The 19,538-nt window shown below is 48.3% G+C and overlaps 1 protein-coding gene across 1 annotated transcript in view; it reads left to right on the top strand.

Annotated features, from left to right (window-relative positions):
* Nucleotides 1-19,538, top strand: part of GRK3 (G protein-coupled receptor kinase 3) — a gene marked incomplete at both ends in the record, with an annotated part of 131,670 nt that overhangs the window by 24,826 nt on the left and 87,306 nt on the right. The window contains one exon of the mRNA XM_080717506.1: nucleotides 674-750. Coding sequence (XP_080573632.1) covers nucleotides 674-750 — 77 coding nt within the window. The remainder of the gene's footprint in view (nucleotides 1-673; nucleotides 751-19,538) is intronic.

Genomic DNA, 19,538 nt, shown 5'->3' with positions numbered 1-19,538 from the left:
ATCTTTCCGTTCATAACTGTGGTGTGTCTTCCCATTTATCTGAACCTCCTTCAGTGTCTCTGAATATGATTTGTCATTTCTCCATAAAATTCTTGCCCACATTTTGCAAGAATTTAATTTCAAAGCTTTTGATGTTTTTTTTTATTACAAATAAAATCTTCCTTCTAAATTAGTGGGTTTTTTTTTTTTGGTGGTGTTGTTGTTGTTTTATTTTTGGCATATAAAAATGTGGTTTTTAAAAATGTCAGTCCTGCCGGGCGTGATGGCGCACGCTTGTCATCCCCGCGCTTGGGAGGCGGAGACAGGAGGATCGCGCAGGTTCGAAGCCAGCCGCGCGCGCTGGCTTAGGAGACCCTGTTTCCAAAAATGAAAATGTAAAAATAGGTCTGGGAGTGTAGCCCGGAGGTAGAAGGGCTTCCAGGAACCCCAGTACCACCAAAAAAAAAAAAAAAAAATGTCAGTCATATGTTTGAGTCCCAAAGGAGGCCCATTAATCAGTTAACAGAATCGTGCGTGTGTGCTATGCCTGGAGAGAGGACCCCTGCAGCTCGCTGGGAGGGGTCTCCTGAAGCCGGAACCTTTAGTGTGGACGCCTCTCCATTCTTCCTTCTGGGGACAGAGTTAGTCAGGACGCAGGATGTATTGTTAAACCTTTACCACCTTCTCTTTTCAGTATCCGGAGTGTGATGCAGAAGTATCTCCAGGAAAGAAATGAAATAACCTTTGACAAGATTTTCAATCAGAAAATCGGTGAGTCCTGCTTGTTACCTGCCACACTGTGTGCTGGGGAGTGGACTCGAGGGATGCCACAGTAGTTTATAAGCACGGGGACCCTGCTCTGTACTCTGCACCGCTGATGGAGGAAGGAAAGAGGTTTCACGTAGTCGGGAGGACACCCACTGGTCGCTTCTATTCCCTGTGAGTGAGCTTCTGGGGAACAGATGAGTTTGAGTTTTAAGGCAACGGGTGGGGGTCTGGGGGTTGCTCACATCAAAGTGTTAACTGAGCCGGGCGTGGTGGTGCACGCCTGTAATCCCGGTACCTGGGAGGTTGAGACAGAAGGATGACAGGTTCGCAGCCAACATCAGCAGCTTAGTGAGACCTTGTTTCAAAATATGAATAAATAAATAAATAAATAAATAAATAAAATGAAATAGGGCTGAGGCTGTAGCTCGGAGGGAGTTTGTCCCTGGGTTCAATATCCACCGCCAAAAAGCAAACAAAAATGTGTAATAAACGGAACGCAGTGTCCCCGGAATGTGTCGCCGAGGGTCCTTGGTCCTGTCGGTATTGGAATGGTCCATCATTCCTGCAGAGGCGGGCGCCCCGGAGCACCCTCCAACTCAAGGTCAGGCAACCCCGATCCATTGGTGTTCAGAGATGGTAGGCAGGACTGGCCTGGCCATGGAGTTTAGCGTTGTAGTGAGATTATGTATAAGTAGCAGAGTTTATTCTAGGGAACTTGGGAGACTGGCCGGAAGATTTTGTGTGGTTTAAACCACTTCCTCGTGAGCCAGGCGTGGTGACGTACACTTGTAATCCCAGTACTTGGGAGGCTGAGACAGGAGGATCGCAGGTTCGCAGCCAGCCTCAACAATTTAGTGAGGCCCTCTGCAACTTAGTGAGACCCTGTTTCAAAATAAAAAGATAAAATAGGACTGAGGACGTAGACTGGAGGTAGATGGTCTCTGGGTTCTATCCCTAGTCCCCCACAAAAAAACAAAACCCCAAACAACAACAACACAAAACACTTTCTTGTGCTTTTCTCCAGAAAGGCTTACCTGAAACAAGCAAGCAGGCAAACAAACAAATTAAAAAACAACCAGAAGGGGTGTTCGCCAGCACTTAAAAGAGCCGTAGCTTCTAGTTAGCCTGCATTTTTAGGGCCACCAAACACAGATGCTCACCCCTGAACCTTTCTGCCTTGCCGGTAACAAAAGGACAGAGTATCCGGTCATCAGAAATGCTGCCGTTGCTCCTGAGAAGCACTTGTGAGTCTGCCCTGAGCTGTCATGCTCAACATTCTCATTGTCCTAATCCAAAAGCACTGACCACACAATTCAGAGGAAGGAAGATTTGATTTGCTCACAGTTTTGGAGATTTCAGAGGTTCAGTCCGTGTCAGGCCAGGTCTGTGGAGCTCAGGGCATGGCCGAGGGAGAGGGAAAGAGCACGGATTTGTTTTTGCATTATGGAGGCCAGAAGCTCGAGAGAGCAGACGAGGAAATTCAAAGACACAAGCAGAGTCCCTAAGGCCACAGCCCGGGGACCCGGCATCTCCAGCCACAGCCCACCTGCCTGGGTTACCACCTAGTAAATCTATGAGACCAGATTGGTCCACTGATGAGATTACCATCCCCACGGGGACATTCTCCGTCTAACCAGAGCAGAGACCCTCAGCTTCTCTGACTGCCCTTGCGTGTTGTGGGCCCCAAGGGGCGGATGGATGTGCGTCTTCGTAGGATTTCTCTACTCTTAGTCTTGGTTCTCTCTCCTTCAATGTATGGGGCCAGACGCCTTGATGTCATTGGTTTTCAGGGCTTATGAGAACCACTGTATTTCCCATTTCCAGAGAGCTTTGACTCTGCATGGACTCCCCCCTGTATGGACACACAGGTTAGGGAGTGAGCTCTCTCCCTGGCTTGTGCCCGACTCTGGTCAGTCCTGGTCTTGACCACTGTTGAGGTGGTCACCTTGTAGTTAGTGCTCATAGAAATTAGAGTTGCATGCTCAGGGAACATCGAGGTCTATGAAGAAACCAGGTGTTAACATCACATCTGCCTCTTGAAAAGTTTGGCAGTTGGTTTATCGCAGGTTGAGTTAAGACCCACGGTCTCTGCCTCTGTTGTTTCTTTTTTACGCCCCTTCCCAAATAGTTTCTATTATTCAGAAGATTTCTAAACGGTATTTTACTCCCAGCCAGGATAGAAGCCCGTAGCCCGGTAGGTAGTCTGCCTGGAGTGACAAGATGACGTGCAGCCGGCCTCGCTGGGCTGGAGGAAGCTGGGGCTTCCTTGGTCCCTTTCTTTCCTTTCCTCTGCGCTTTTCCTGCTTCCCACAGTTACCCCCATGGCTTGCTGGTGAGCTACGTGTCTTCATTTCTAAGTGACTTGATCGCCAGAGGAAATTACTTTATTAAACTCCCAAGCCATCGAGGTTCCCTGGAACTCTGTTTGTGTGTACACAATCAGCCTTACACGCCCAGGGACTCTGTATCCATGGATGCTGCCACATGTGGATGGAAAATATGACCGAAGAGAAGACGAAAATAACCGTGTCTGTGCTCCAGGTGTGCAGATGGTCTTGTGGTCATCCCTCCAAGTGGTGCGCCACCCCCGCTGTGTCCTTGCGTTGACCTTGTGCTGGGTATTAGAGGTCAGCGGGAGGTGGACTCACTCGTAGGAGGTTGTGCTTAGGTTCTGTGCAAACACTGTGCCATTTTCCAGGAGGGGCTGGAGCATCTGGATTTGGGTGTCTGTGGGGTCCTAAAGCCCATCGGGGTTCTGTTCCCAGGAGTAACAGACAGAGACCTATGGATCCCTTGAGAAGGGGCAAAGTACTCTGGACCCTTCTGGCCTCCCCTTTCATTTATAGATGAGGAGCTGCAGACCCATGTAGGGAAGTGACTTTTTCTGATTCCTAGTTGTCCTGGATTTTTTTTTTTTCTCCTTAGTATTGGGAATTGTATCCAGAAGCATTCTACCTCTGAGCAACAGTCCCAGCCCTATTTTTTTTTTTCCTTTTTTAAATTTTGAAACAGGGAAGGTCCCAGTAAACTGCTGGAGCAGGTCTCAAACCTGTCATCCTCTTGTCTCAGCCTCCCAAGTACTGGGATTCCAGGTATGCAGCACCATGCCTGGCTCTTGAAGACTGTGTGTGTGTGTGAGGGGGGTACAGGGGATGGAACCCAGGAACATTCTACCTCCAAGCTACACCCCCAGCCCTATTTTTTTTTTTTTTTTTTTGGTGGTACTGGGTTTCCTGGAAGCCCGTCTATCTCCGGGCTACACTCCCAGACCTATTTTATTTTTGGAAACAGGGTCTCCTAAGCCAGCGCGGCTGGCTTCGAACCTGCACGATCTTCCTGTCTCTGCCTCCCAAGCGCAAGCGCGGGGATTACAAGCGTGCGCCACCACGCCCGGCCCCCAGCCCTATTTTTTATTCTTTATTTTGAGACAAGATCTCATGAACTCGTGGAGAGCCTCACTAAGAAGCTGAGGCTGGTCACGAACCTGCAATGCTCCTTTCTCAGCCTCCCAAGCGCTGGGATTAAAGGCGTGCATCACCACACCCAGCTCTTACAGATTTTTAAAGAAAGAAACCTGGTGTTCATTCTTATCCACGCTTATATGTTTGTAAACCACTTTTAAATCCAGTCCCATGATGCGCTAGGGTATCTCCCATCGGTACAGCCTCTGGGGAGAGCCTTGCAGTGCGGTGCAGGGGTGGGTGTGGGTGGGTGCAGGGCGGGCCTTGCAGCTGAGGGGCCGCGCCTCTGGCCCAGGAGAACTTGTGGATGGGAGAGACCCTTGGTGGTGCGTGGTTACTGCGTCCGGTCCCTGCGATGGGCTGCGTGGGGACCAGACACACTGAGAGCTTTCAGGGTTCAGTTCCCAGGGCCCCAGGGCGCAGTCCCAGTCCCTGCCACCTCTCAAAGATGTCATGGCGCTTGGTTAAAGCTTACCAAGAGAAAGGCTCCCCTTGGCTTCTTTTTTTTTTTTTTTTCTTTTTGCGGTATGGGGGATGGAACCCAGGGGCATTCTACCTCCAAGCTACACTCCCCTATTTTTTATTCTTTATTTTGAAAGAGGCTCTCACTGAGTTGCAAAGAGCCTTACTAGGTAGTACCTGAGGCTGTCTGGGAATCACGATCCTCCTGTCTCAGCCTCCCAAGTCCTGGGATTGCAAGTGTGCGTCACCACGCCCGGTTCGGCCCAGGATTGTTGGTTTGGCTGTTCGGAAGAATGGTTCTGAAGGGATGCTGGGTACTGGACAGACGGCAAGATCAGCTGGTCACTTACAGCTAGGGTGACTGAGTGGCTCTTCCATAAGATCTCTTGAAACTGTAATTTATTTAGTAACTGTTTGCTCCCATAAGTTCTGTTGAAACCATAATGTCATCCTAAGGGAGAGGGGCATATGGCCTTTGATGAGTTCCATCTGTCTGTGGACAATCTACTTAGCTGTCTTGTCTGCACACTCAGTCCTATTAAAGGAGGATGTTTCTAATTATAAGGAGACCCCAAAATAGACACTTAACACATGAATTATGCAAATGTTGCTCTTGTGGCTAAACAACCTTGTGGTCCATGGAATATTTTATTACGTCACCTGTTGGGATCGAAGGCCTGTCATTTATGACATGGACCTCAGAGCCGAATCCCGAGCTTGAATGCGAATCTTACTGAATTTGTGTGCAATAACTTGGCATCAGATACATGGGTTTTGGTAGGGAGAAAAAGCCTTGCAATTTTTGCATTTTTAAAAACAATTTTGGACGCCGGGCGTGGTGGCGCACGCTTGTAATCCCCGCGCTTGGGAGGCTGAGACAGGAGGATCGCGCAGGTTCGAAGCCAGCTGCGCGCGCTGGCTTAGGAGACCCTGTTTCCAAATAAAAATGTAAAAATAGGTCTGGGAGTGTAGCCCGGAGGTAGAAGGGCTTCCAGGAACCCCAGTACCACCAAAAAAAAAAAAAATTTTGGGCCGGGCATGGTGGTGCACGCTTGTAATCCCAGCGCTTGGGAGGCTGAGACAGGAGGACTGCACAGGTTAGAAGCCAGCCTCAGCTACTTAGTGAGACCCTGTTTCTAATAAAATATAAAATAGGTCTGGGAGTATAGCCCAGAGGTAGAAAGCCTCTGGGTTCCACCCCCAGTGCCACCAAAAAACAAAAACAAAAAACAGTTTTACTAGGAGATAATGTATATGCCATAAATGCATTTATTATGAATAGTTAATGCAATGCCGTGTGTGTGTGTGTGTGGTACTGGGGATTGAACCCAGGGGCATTCTACCTCCGAGCTATACCCCCAACCCTATTTTATTCCTTACTTTGAAACAGAGTCTCACTGAGTTTTGGAGAGCCTCACTCAGTAGCTGAGGCTGGCTGGGAACCTGCGATCCTCCTGTCTCAGCCTCCCAAGTACTGGGATGACAAGCCTGTGCCACCATGCCCGGCTTCATGGGTATTTTTTTTTTTTTTTTTAGTAAATTTTTAGAATTGTGCAACCATCACTGGATCCAATTTCAAAATATTTCCATGGTCCCCAGAGCCCTGCTCCACGCCCACCGACAGCCCCTTCCGGTTCCCACGCCCAGCCCAGGCCACCAGGAACCTGCTTTGGTCTCTGCACCTTCGTCTCCTGGACACGGCATACATCTGGGGCCCTGACAGGCGATCTGCAGGTCTCCCACCTGGCTTCTTTTATTGGCCGTGGGTTTGAGGCCCCCCACCCGCTTCTGTATCAGTATGCATCCTTTCTGACTATATCTTGGTTTGGACGGAGTGCGTGGGGTTGGTCAGTTCGCCAACTGCTGGATACTCGGAGGGTTCCTTTTTTTCTTCTTCTTTGAACAAAGCATATGTGCATATTTGCAGACACCTTTTTTGTGGGGGAAGGGTTTTTCTTTCTCTGGGGTATATTCTAGGAACAGAATATACAGAATATACTGCTGGGTTGTATGATATATTCATTCTTGCTTTTGTAAGGAAGGACCAATTGCTTTCTTTTTTTTTTTTCTTTTTTTTTTTTTTTGCGGGTCTGAGGATGGAACCCAGGGGCATTTGACCTCCGAGCTACACCCCCTGCCCTATTTTTTGTTCTTTATTTTGAAACCGGGTCTCACTGAGTTGCAGAGGGCCTCGCTAAGTAGCCGAGGCCGTCCGCGAACCGCGATCCTCCAGGTCTCAGCCTCCCGAATGCTGGGATGACCAGCGTGCGCCCCCACGCCCGGCTTCAATTGCCTTTCTAAAGGAGACTTTAGGACAGTCTCAGCACCGGCTGACCAGGCTTCCAGGTCCAGGGTTACCAGCTCGTCATGGCTGTTGCTATTCTAGTGGGGATGGACTGCTCTCTCAATGTGGGTCTTCTTTTTTCTTTTCTTTTTTTCTTTTTATTTGTAGTATTGGAGTTGGAATCCAGGGACATTCTCCCTCAGAGCTGCTCCCCCGGCCCTTTTTATATTTTAGTTTGAAACAGGGTCTCCCTAAATTGCTGAGACACGTTCCAGATGGCTGAGGCTGGCCTCGAGCCTGTGATTCTTCTGTCTTAGCCTCCAAAGTACTAGGATTACAGGCATATACCACCAAATCTGGCCAATTGGGGGTTCTTTTTTTTTATGGTACTAAGGATTTAACTTAGGGGCATTCTACCCCTGAGCTATACCCAGCCCTATTTTTTATTCTTTATTTTGAAACAGGGTTTCACTAAGTTTTGGAGGGCGTCACTAAGTAGCTGAGGCTGTCCTCGAACCTGCGCTCCTCCTGTCTCAGCCTCCCAGTCATTGGGGTTTTGATTTCTTTTTTCCTCCCAGTGGATGATATTAAACATGTGCTAATTGGCCATTTTTATTCCTTCTTTGGCTAAATGTTTTTAATCTTTTGCCCGTTTTAAAACTTGGTTTATTTTTATCTTTGTTGTTTATCACATGTATTATTTATGAGTATTTTTTTCCAATTGGTAGTTGGTAGATTCTCTTCTTAATGGTGGCTTCTGAAGCATGAGAGATTTTAATATCGATGAGGTCTAACTTAACACATTTTTGTTTTCGAATCATACTTTGGTGTCATGTTTAAGTTTCGGCCTAACTGGAACTCATAAAGGCTTTCTTCTATTTTTTTCTAGAAGTTTTATTGTTTTAGCTCTTACAGTTAGGTCTCTGATAGATTTTGAGTAAATTTGTATCTATTTTGTGAGTTCGAGGCCCAACTTTTTCTTTGCCTGCGGATATCCACTCTGAAAACCATTTGCTGAAAGATTTTCTCTTCCCTCTTGGATTGTATTTGACGTTTTTGTTGGAAACAATTTGACCATGAATTTAAGAACTTATTTCTGAATTCTCAACTTTTCTCCACTTACCTATATTTCTGTGAGTTTCATATGGTCTCAAATGCCCATACTTTAGATTAAGTTTGAAATTGGGAAATAAAGCCGGGCGTGGTGGCGCACACTTGTAATCCCTGCGCTTGGGAGGCTGAGACTGGAGGATCGCGCGGGTTCGAAGCCAGCCTCAGCTACTTAGTGAGGCTCTCGGCAACTTAGTGAGACCCTGTTTCCAAATAAAATAGAAAATGGGTCTAGGAGTATAGCCCGGAGGTAGAAAGACTCTGGGTTCCACCCCCAGTACCAAAAAAAAAAAAAAAAGAAATTGGGAAATAAAAATCCTACCATGTTTTTTGTCCTCCCAAAGCTGTTATTTTATTTTATGTTTTTGCATCCTTTGCATTTTCATATGACTTTTTTTAGCATCAGTTTTTCAATTTCTGCAAAACAAATCCTGCTGGGATATTGCTCGAAATTGCCTTCAATCTATACAGCAATTTGGAGAGAATTGTCATTTTAGCGATGCCAGGCCGTGAAAGTGAAATATCTCTACTTCCTACTTTTGTTTAGGTCTTTCATTTCTCTTACCACTGCTCTGAATTTTAGTCTTGTATTTCTTATTACATCTATTCCTAAGTATTTCAATCTATTTTGAATACAATTGTTTTCTTAGTTTCGGTTTTGATTATTCATGACTAGTGAGTGCCTGGAAATGAAATGAGCTTTTAAATAGCAATCTCGTTTCTTGTGATCTTCTTGAACTATCTTATTAGTGTGTGTGTGTGTGTGTGTGTGTGTGAGAGAGAGAGAGAGAGAGAGAGAGAGAGAGAGGATTCCTTAGAATTTTCTACTTCCTGTTTGAATAAAATTATACTTTTTATTCTAACCTGTGTCTTTTCTTCTTAAATTTATTTAACTTCTTAAATAAATTTATGTTGGACACAATCATATTCATTTTTGTAGGGAATTAGGGGATTAAACCCACGGGCATTCAACCTCTGAGTGACACTCTCAGCCCTATTTTTTATTTATTTTTTTTTAAATTTTTGGTGATACTGGGGTTCCTGGAAACCCTTATACCTCCGGGCTACACTCCCAGTACCTATTTTTATACTTTTTTATTTGGAAACAGGGTCTCTTAAGCCAGTGCGGCTGGCCTTGAACCTGTGTGATCCTCCTGTCTCCGCCTCCCAAGCGTGGGGATTACAAGCGTGCCCACCACGCCCGGCCAAGGTGTTCTTTTAAAGAGAAAACATTTTTGAGCAGTCCCTGTAGAAATAAAGATGGAACAAATATATCACAGGTGCTAATTACTTTTTTAAATGTGAAAATTACACAAAGCCACAAAAATATCCCAAAGTGCAGAACAGTTTTGGATTACTTTTAGTTTTCTTTCTTTTTTTTTTTTTTTTTGGTGGTACTGGGGTTCCTGGAAGCCCTTCTATCTCCGGGCTACACTCCCAGACCTATTTTTACATTTTTATTTGGAAACAGGGTCTCCTAAGCCAGCGCGCGCGGCTGGCTTTGAACCTGCGCGATCCTCCTGTCTCCGCCTCCCAAGCGCGGGGATGACAAGCGTGCGCCACCACGCCCGGCATTACTTTTAGTTTTCAATTTCAGTAGACAAAGCTGCTGGTTCATTTTTATAATGTATAAAGTGATTGCTTGGCGTCTCTTTTTCATTAAAGCATGGTAGATGGTGCGGCTCATAATGGGGCCGTTTCCGATTGAAATTGCGTGAAATTTGGGGAGGATTGCAATGTAGCCATGTTAAATGCAATCGGGAGGCTGGCTTTAAGTGATAGCCAATGAGCGCTTTGGCGCAGGATACAGAATTTTGGAGAGAGATGCTATCTCAGCAAGGTTTCGGAGGTACCAAGTGAGGGCGTTGTAACCCGAGGACCAGCTTCCCCAGCGAAGGGCTAAGGTTTTCCCGCCCTATCTGACCAACAGAGCTGTCTCCAGCGCAGAGCGGCTGACCAGAAAAAGAAAAGCAACCCGGGGAGTGCCCTGGTCCTGCCTCAGTTTACCATGCCCTGGGGGGCACTTTTAACAAGGGGAACAGTTGAAGGTGCCCTTGAGCTTTCAAATGGCAGCGATGCCCCCTAGACTAAGCACAGCTAATTGGTTTCTCAATTGAAAAAGCAATTGGGCGCAGTCATCCGGAGCCCGCTGGCGGGAAGACTCGGGAAATGGGGGTCACCGGCTCCAGGGGAGAGAGCAGGCTGGTGCTTAAGCACCTCTCTCTGGGCAGTGTTTATCTCTGACTCTTGATCTGTGTTGAGTGGAACAAGCCCCCACATTAGCTCCAGGGCTGGTGGCCGCCCAGGCTGGGAGGTGCTTCTGGCCCTGCCCTGCAGCCTCTGCACCTCTGATAATCTGGGGGCATCCGACAGCTTTGCGGTGAAGGGGCCAGAGAGAATAAAAGGATTATACCAGTACTATGAGAAAACTATTCTCCTCCTCCTCCTCCTCCTCCTCCTCCTCCTCCTCCTCCTCCTCTACCACCTCCTCCTCCTCTACCACCTCCTCCTCCTCCTCCTCCTCCACCTCCTCCTCCTCCTCCTCCTCCACCTCCTCCTCCTCCTCCTCCTCCTCCTCCTCCTCCTCCTCCTCCTCCTCTACCACCTCCTCCTCCTCTACCACCTCCTCCTCCTCCTCCTCCTCCACCTCCTCCTCCTCCTCCTCCTCCACCTCCTCCTCCTCCTCCTCCTCCTCCTCCTCCACCTCCTCCTCCTCCTCCTCCACCTCCTCCTCCTCCTCCTCCTCCACCTCCTCCTCCTCCTCCACCTCCTCCTCCTCCTCCACCTCCTCCTCCTTCTCCTCCTCCACCTCCTCCTCCTCCTCCACCTCCTCTTCCTTCTCTTCCTCTTCCTCCTTCTCTTCCTCTTCCTCCTCCTCCTCCTCCTCCTCCTCCTCCTCCTCCTCCTTCCTTCTTCCTCCTTCTTCCTTCTCTCTCTTGTTTCTGTGGGTTGAGCCCAGGGGTTTCTACGTCTGAGCTATACCCCCGGCCCCATTTTTTATTCTTTATTTTGAAACAGGGCCTCAGTGAGTTGTGAGGGGCCTCTTTAAGTGTCTGAATCTGGCCACAAACCACAATCCTCTGGTCCTCACCTCCCAAATGCTGGGATTACAAGCGTGCACCAGCATGTCCGGCTGCATCTTCACTTTCTAATAGAACGCTTGAGTGAGGAGGCAGGTGGCCACGGGTAGTAGATAGGCCAGGGATGGGGCGATGGTGCAGGCCATCTGGGGACAGGTGTGTCGGCGGCGGCAGCAGGTGAGGGTCGCATTGCAGGGTTCCTGGGGGAGGGAGCGGAGGCCTGACCGGGTTTCAGCTCTGCCCAAGGGCCTGGCTATGTGGGAAAAGTGTCCCCGCTCTGAAATCCTCAGCTCAGAAGTCTTCAGTTCCGGATTCCACAGCCGGGATTGTATTTATTTATTTATTTTTATAAAACAATTGCCCCTTGTGTGAAAAACAATTTCCTTGCAGGCTTTTTGACACTAAAGCTTTCAGCAAAAGTCAGGTATTACGGGACCCACGATCACCAAGTATGGTCCGGGAACAACCTCAGCCACAACCCACAGAGCCTCCCTGCCCCGCCACCCTGCGGAGACCAGGTCACCCAGACCCGAGTCTCCCCCCTCCTTATTTCAGTGTAGACGTCCTGCCTCTGAGCGCTCTGGATCCTTCTACCTCCTGACTCTCAGCCATCTGCCCCCTGGGGCACCTTGCGACTCTTTGGAACCCATGGTGGCGTCCCCTGAGCCGGTCGAAGGGGTGTTGAGCTCAGCGAATCCTGGCTGTTGTGCTGGGGGCCAACGAGGAAAAACAAAACGAGGGGACCCCTCTCCTCGTGTGGCCCCGGCCCTGGGAGAGGACGCCACACACCTCTTTCTAGTTACATTTCTGCCACAGTCTAAGAGAGTTCCGGTTGCTCCACGTCCTCTGTACCACTGGGATGGTTATGTTGTTTGTTTTGCTATTTTGCTAAGTACAGTGATATCTTATCATGGCTTTAACTCGCATTTTCCGATGGCGTATGATGTCGGACACCTTGCCATGTGCTTATTTAACATTTATTTGTCTTTGGTGAAGGTGTTCAAGACGTATGGTCAATTTTTGTTATATTGGATTGTTTTTTTTTGTTTTTTTTGTTTTTTTCGGGTCTGGGGATGGAACCCTGGGGCATTTGACCTCCAAGCTACACCCCCTGCCCTATGTTTTTATTCTTTATTTTGAAACAGGGTCTCACTGAGTTGCAAAGGGCCTCACTAAGTAGCTGAGGCTGTCCGCGAACCGCGATCCTCCAGGTCTCAGCCTCCCGAATGCTGGGATGACGAGCGTGCGCCACCACGCCCGGCTGGATTGTTTGTGCTGGAGAATTCTTCAGGCATTTTGAATGCAAGTCCTTTCTCGGACATAGATTGTGCACGTTAATACCTTCTCTAACCACGTGGCTTCCTCTTGGCCTTTTCCAGAACTCATCTGTAAAAGAGCGGAAGTTTCAAAGTGTTAGAAAGTCCAATTGGCAATTTTCCCCTTTTATATCACGTGGGATCTTAGGGATTTATTTCTGTTTATTCCAAAGCTGAAGACATTTTCTTGCATACTTTCATTCTCCAAAATTTGTAGTTTGAAGGCTTCCGTATCTCTGCGTGATCCGTTTTGAGTTAACTTTTGGAGTTAGATGCACAGGTTTACAGACAAGTGTCCCGTGGTTCCTGCACCGTTGCTTGGAAAGACCCCCCTCCATGATGGAATTGCTTTGCCACCTTGGTAAAACATCCCTCGACCGCGGACAGGAGCGTCTCTTTCTGGCCTGGACTGTTCCTGCCGTCTGTGTGTTGACTCTTCTTCTCCACAGACTTAGTCACCGTAGACATTCATAGGATGTCTTGAAACCAGTTCTTCTGAAGCATCAACTTTTGTCGTGATTTCCAAATAAGGTGATTTTTCTAGTGTCTTTGCTTTTTATATGCATTTTTAGAATCAGTTCCTTGAGTTTTACCAAAATTGCTACTGGATCATTGGCTGGGACCATGTTAAGTGAGTGTAGTGATTTGGGTGGGGGAGAATTGGCGTATTAACACCACTGAGTCCCCCCACCCCACCCCACCCCGGTCCACCTTTATAGGCTTGATCTTCATTTAAATGGGTCTTCTTGAGTCTGTTTCGCATTGTTTTGTAATTTTTAGCATGCAAAGCATGCACATAGCTTGTTAGTATTAATCCTAAATGTTGCACTTTTGGTTTTTATGATTGTTTAAATTTGCCATTTTTTTAATTTCTAGAAGAGAGAAATAACTTACCATTAGTGATGAGCAGAAGATATGTGAAGGAATGTATTAAATTAGTTGATTTCGCCGGGCGTGGTGGCGCACGCTTGTAATCCCTGCGCTTGGGAGGCTGAGACAGGAGGATCGCGCAGGTTCGAAGCCAGCCTCGGCTACTTAGTGAGGCTCTCGGCAACTTAGTGAGACCCTGTTTCCAAATAAAGTATAAAATAGGTCTGGGAGTGTAGCCCGGAGGTAGAAAGCCCCTGGATTTCACCCCCAGTACACACACACACACACACACACACACACACACACACACACATAATAATAATAACAATTAGTTGATTTCTCAAATGATAATATAAGGGCCTTTTGACTCTCGCATCTCTCAGTGAAAAATGGTCGATTCCGCTGTTTCAAGACAGTATTTTAAGTAGTTCATTTTTTATGTGGTATTTTAGTGCCTTTGTGACCAACTCTTGAATCTTTAAAAGAAAACGCATTAAATATAATTTGATCACTGGGGCTTTTTGCCGTTCCGTGCGGTGTAATTACAGCGGCACTCCGCGCCTGCGCTTTGGATGAGTTAGTTTTGGTTCTTGGACCACCGTGTCCTGTCTCGGCGCTCTCGTCTCTCTGCCTTCGGGTCTCCCGCTGGCCGGCTCGCCCCGTCCTCCTCATTGTCCTCTTCTATTTAACCCAGGATTATGTCGATCAGTTATGTGTCTGTTCTTTACCATTCATTTCATGATTTTATTTTATTTTATTTTTGGTGGTACTGGGGTTCCTGGAAGCCCTTCTACCTCCGGGCTACACTCCCAGACCTATTTTTGCATTTTTATTTGGAAACAGGGTCTCCTAAGCCAGCGTGCGCGGCTGGCTTCGAACCTGCGCGATCCTCCTGTCTCCGCCTCCCAAGCGCGGGGATGACAAGCGTGCGCCACCACGCCCGGCTCATTTCATGATTTTATAAGTCAATTAATTTGGTTCTTTTTTTTTTAAGTACTGAGGATTGGTAGGGGCATTCGACCTCCCAGCTACACCCCCAGCCCTATTTTTATTCTTTATTTGGAAACAGGGTCTCACTAAGTTGCGGAGGGCCTCACTAAGTTGCTAAGGCTGGCCTTGAACCTGCGATACTCCTGTCTCAGCCTCCCAAGTGCTGGGATTACAGGTGTGTGCCACCACGCCCGGCACCTTTGATTCTATTTAAAAAAATAGAATCTTAGAGTTGAAGACATTGTGGAGATTAATCCAGGCCTCATCTCTTCTCTTCTTCCTTTCCCATCACCCCTCCCTCCCTTTCTTTTTCCCTGCCTTTTTGTGATTCTGAGGATTACAACGCCAGAGGCATTCTACCTCCAAGCCACACTCCCCCCAAGCCCCCTTTTTTTGTGTGTGTGGGGGTCTGGGGTTCCTGGAAGCCCTTCTACCTCTGGGATACACTCCCAGATCTATTTTATATATATTTTTTATTTGGAAACAGGGTCTCTTAAGCCAGCATGGCTGGCTTCGAACCTGCGCGATCCTCCTGTCTCCGCCTCCCAAGCGCGGGGATGACAAGCGTGCGCCACCACGACCGCCTCCCCCCCTCCCCAAGTCCTTTTTAAAACAAGTTTTTGTTTTGAAACAGAGTCTCTCTAGGTTGCTGCTGAGAGGCTGGCCTTGAACCTGTGATCCTCTTGTCTCAGCCTCCTATATACTGGGATTACAAACATGCACCGCCATGCCTAGCTCTTTTTTTTTCTAACTTGAAAAATGTGCTAGTAGTAGAGAGAGCTAACATCTATTTTGTGAATTTGTCTGTGGAAGGTTGAGGTGCAAATCTGAGACGGAATGGTTTGGAGGGAACTCTAGAGTGGCTGGTGGGCCCCGCGGGATGCGCATCGTGATGCAGGCTGGTGAGGTGCCAGGATGTGGTTTTGAGGTGCCCGAGACGGTGGGATCCCGCTTCAAAAATATGAGAGCTAGCCGGGGGTGGTGGCGCACGCTTGTAATCCCCGCGCTTGGGAGGCGGAGACAGGAGGATCGCGCGGGTTCGAAGCCAGCCTCAGCTACTGAGTGAGGCTCTCAGCAACTTAGTGAGACCCTGTTTCAAAATAAAGAATAAAACATAGGACTGGGGGTATCGCTCAGAGGTAAGATGCCACTGGGTTCCATCCCCAGACCCACAAACACAAAAAAAAAAAAAGAAAAAAAAAAGAGAGAGAGAGGTTGGGCCTTCTCCTGTGGGGTTTATTCTAAAGTCTGTAGAGAAATTCAGTACTTAAAAATGGAAATCCTAGCCAGGCGTGGTGGCGCATGCTTGTAATCCCCGCGCTTGGGAGGCTGAGACAGGAGGATCTCACGGGTTCGAAGCCAGCCTCAGCTACTTAGTGAGGCTCTCAGCAACTTAGTGAGACCTGTTTCCAAATAAAATAGAAAATAGGTCTGGGAGTATAGCCTGGAGGTAAAAAACGCCCCTGGTTTCTACCCCAGTATCAACAAACAAACAAACAAAAAAGGCAATCTTCAATTTGGTAGGAAAAAAATATGTAGGGGACTCTTAGAACATGTAACTTGAATTTATTCCATGAAAGCCTTTTTCCTTACTCTCAGAATTAATTTATAGTAGATCTTACAGGCATTTCTCTAGTTAAATTATATTAGCATTTCCCTTTTGTTTGTCCAAAGACTAAAAGTGCTCTAAATATTTTTTCCAGTGCCAGACTCTGTAGGTTTTTTTTTTTTTTTTTTTTTGGTGTCTAGGAAATTGCTAATTATGAAGGGAATAAATATTTGGGAAGCCAAATTGACATCAATTGTTTCTATTGTTAGTCACATAACGTTTATAATTGTTAAATGAGGGCTTAATTTTCTCTAGTGCAATAAAACAACCTTTCCCCCAAGAATTCTCTAGAACCCGAGCCATCAGTTATTTTTGTGAGTTTTCTTCCTCTTTTTTCTTTGTAACTTCCTATTTTGATGTAATTTTAAACTTCCAGAGAGGTCCTCAGAGCAGAGTCAGGAACTCTGTGCCCTGTGAACAGCCCCCCACCCCCCGCGTGGGGCCGTTTTCTCTATTTAGCTTTCTTCTTATTTCTCTTTCATTAAACTTTTTTCCTGAATCACTTGGACTTTGAAGACCCCTTGTATATCTGAGTTTATGTTTCTTTTTTTTTGGGGCAGAGGATTGAACCACGGAGCACTCTCCCTCTGAGCTCCACCCCCAGACCTTTATTTTTATTATTATTATTATTTTTTATTTATTTATTTTGGTGGTACTGGGGTTCCTGGAAGCCCTTCTACCTCCGGGCTACACTCCCAGACCTATTTTATATTTTTGAAACAGGGTCTCTTACGCCAGCGCGGCTGGCTTCGAACCTGCGCGATCCTCCTGTCTCCGCCTCCCAAGCGCGGGGATGACAAGCGTGCGCCACCACGCCCGGCTTTATTTTTATTTTTGAAACGGGTTCTCTCTAAGTTGCTGGGGGTCTCACTAAAGTTGCCAAGTCTGGCCTCAACCCCGTGATCCTCCTGTCTCAGCCTCCCGAGTCCTGGGATTACACCACCATGCTCCGCTGTCTGCCATCTTTTGACCGCCAAATGGCTGACATTTACTTGTTGTGATGATAAATTTGGGGTGTCAGCCTAAAATTCAGCGCCACCCTGACAGCTGGTAGCACATTATTGCTGGGTGTGTCTGTGACCAGCTTTCTAGAAAGGGTCACCTGTCCATCGGTGAACTGAGTAGAAATCACGCGCACCAGTGTGAGCAGCCACTCAGCCACGCGTCCCAGGCCTGCAGGAACGGAGCCCAAGCTGGAGCAAGGGCGGCTCTTCCTCTGCCTCCCCGAGCAGGGATGTCCACCTTCTCCTGTCTCTGGACATCACGCCCCTCGGGCTCGGGCCCTGGGCCTCCGGGCCTCACACCGGCAGGCCCCTCCTGTCCTGAGGCCTCTGGCCTTGGACTGGAAGTTGCACCATCCGCTAGTCCTCGGTCTGCAGACAGAGACAGAATCACACCCCGGCTTCCCTATTTCTCCAACGGGGAGAGAGTGTATGTTGGGACTTGTCGGCCTCCGTAGTTGCGTGAGCTGATTCCTATAATAATCTCCTCCTCCGTATGTTTATGAACCCTATCGCCTCTGTCTCTCCGGAGAACTCGAATACGCTCCTGGTACCGCTGGCTGTATCGGTGATTTCACCGGCATTCCCTTGTGTGGACACACCACCGCTTATCGACTTTGGATTGTTCCAAATCAGTTCAAGGTAGAGATGCTTGGAGGACTCAGGTGAGAGTCTTTCTAGCAAGCTCTGTTTTCAGATCAATGCGTAATAGAATTGCGTGTTCAGCTTGTTAAGAAGCTTCCAACCTGCCGGGGCGGCGGTGGCGCGCGCTTGTCATCCCCGCGCTTGGGAGGCGGAGACAGGAGGATCGCGCGGGTTCGAAGCCAGCCTCAGCTACTGAGAGAGGCTCTTGGCAACTTAGTGAGACCCTGTTTCCAAATAAAGTATAAAATAGGTCTGGGAGTGTAGCCCGGAGCTAGAAAGCCCCCGGGTTCCACCCCCAGGACCACAAAAAAAAAAAATAAAATAAAAAAAGAAGAAGCTTCCAACCACATTCCTCCAAGATTGGACATCCTGTACCGTGTTTGAAACCCGTGTTAGAGTTGTCGGGGGACAAAGAACCAGTGCGGTGTGTGTGTGATTGGTTGTATGGAAAGTGTAAGGAGCTGGCTGTGGCGATTATGGGGATTTGACAGGTCAGGATCTGCAGTGTGGACTTGCGGGCTGGAGACCGGAAGAGCCGACGGTGTAGACGAGGCCCAAAGGCGGCCTGCTGGGGAACCTCCTTGCTGGGGAGGGCGGTTATTTTGTTCTCCTTGGGCCTTCGGCTGATTGGATGCGGCCCACCTGCGTTATGATGGGCAATCTGCTTGCTTACAGTTTGTTTGTTTGTTTGTTTGTTTATTTATTTATTTATTTATTTGTGCTGGAGGTTGAACCCAGAGGTGTTCTACCTTCAAGTTACACGCCCCCCACAACACCAACTATTTAATTTTTTATTTAGAAGCAGGATCTCATGAAGTTGCGGAGCCTGGCCTGGGACCTGTGATCCTCTTGTCTCCGCCTCCCATGTACTGGGATTACAGGCATGGGCCACCATGCCCGGCAAGTTTACCAATTGGAATGCTAATTTCATCCTTAAACACCGGTGTTGTGTTTTGGAGCGTGACAGGCGTGCCCCATCGCCAGAGCGGATGGCCCTTTAGCCACCGGGTTCCTTCCCATCGCCCCACCCTGCAGGTCGGCACCTCCTCGGGCTCTGCATCCTGGCGGGGCCGTGCCCTCGCTCCGCACATCTGGGCCCTGGGCGCCTCGGCCAGGCTTGGGTCGCAGTTTCCCACTGGCTTCAATCACAGGGCCCGGACGTGGTGATGGACGCTCAGGGGTCTGTATTCCAGAGCGAGCTTCCTGTGGTCAGGGTCCCTCGCTCAGCCTGCGCGGCGCGGCACGCCCATCCTTGCCTGGTGACCGAGAGGCAGGAGGAGCCCGGCTGCGTGGACCAACCTCACCGTCCCACTGGCTGGATAGGCCCATTCCGGCGAGGCCTGATGCACGTTCCATAAACACCAACATGCCGAGTCCGGGTCCCCTGCTGCCGGACCCCGGGGTTCTCTCTAACCATAAAGGGTTCGAGGTTCATGCCCAGTGTTCGGGATTTTGGGCCCATTTTAAAAACCGGGTTGTTTCTTTCTCCTTTAAAAATGGAATTGTGAGAACTTGGGCTGGCTTGCACATGGATGTACGAGGCCCTTTTCTTTTCTTTTTTTTTTTTTTTTTGGTGGTACTGGGGTTCCTGGAAGCCCTTCCATCTCCAGGCTACACTCCCAGACCTATTTTTACATTTTTATTTTGAAACAGGGTCTCCTAAGCCAGCGCGCGCGGCTGGCTTCGAACCTGCGCGATCCTCCTGTCTCTGCCTCCTAAACGCGGGGATGACAAGCGTGCGCCACCACGCCCGGCTTTGGGCCCATTTTAAAAACCGGGTTGTTTCTTTCTCCTTTAAAAATGGAATTGTGAGAACTTGGGCTGGCTTGCACATGGATGTACGAGGCCCTTTTCTGATGAGATTTTGTAACATTGTACCCGGTTTATGGCGGGTCTGCTCTCACCGTGTCTTTGATGAACAGAAGTTCTAAATGGAGAGAAAGTGTGATTTAGCATTTCTTTC

Source organism: Muscardinus avellanarius (assembly GCF_963383645.1).
Source record: "Muscardinus avellanarius genome assembly, chromosome: 21".
NCBI lineage: Eukaryota > Metazoa > Chordata > Mammalia > Rodentia > Gliridae > Muscardinus > Muscardinus avellanarius.
The sequence above is the reverse complement of the archived record's forward strand: the minus strand, read 5'-3'. Positions and strand labels throughout refer to the sequence as shown.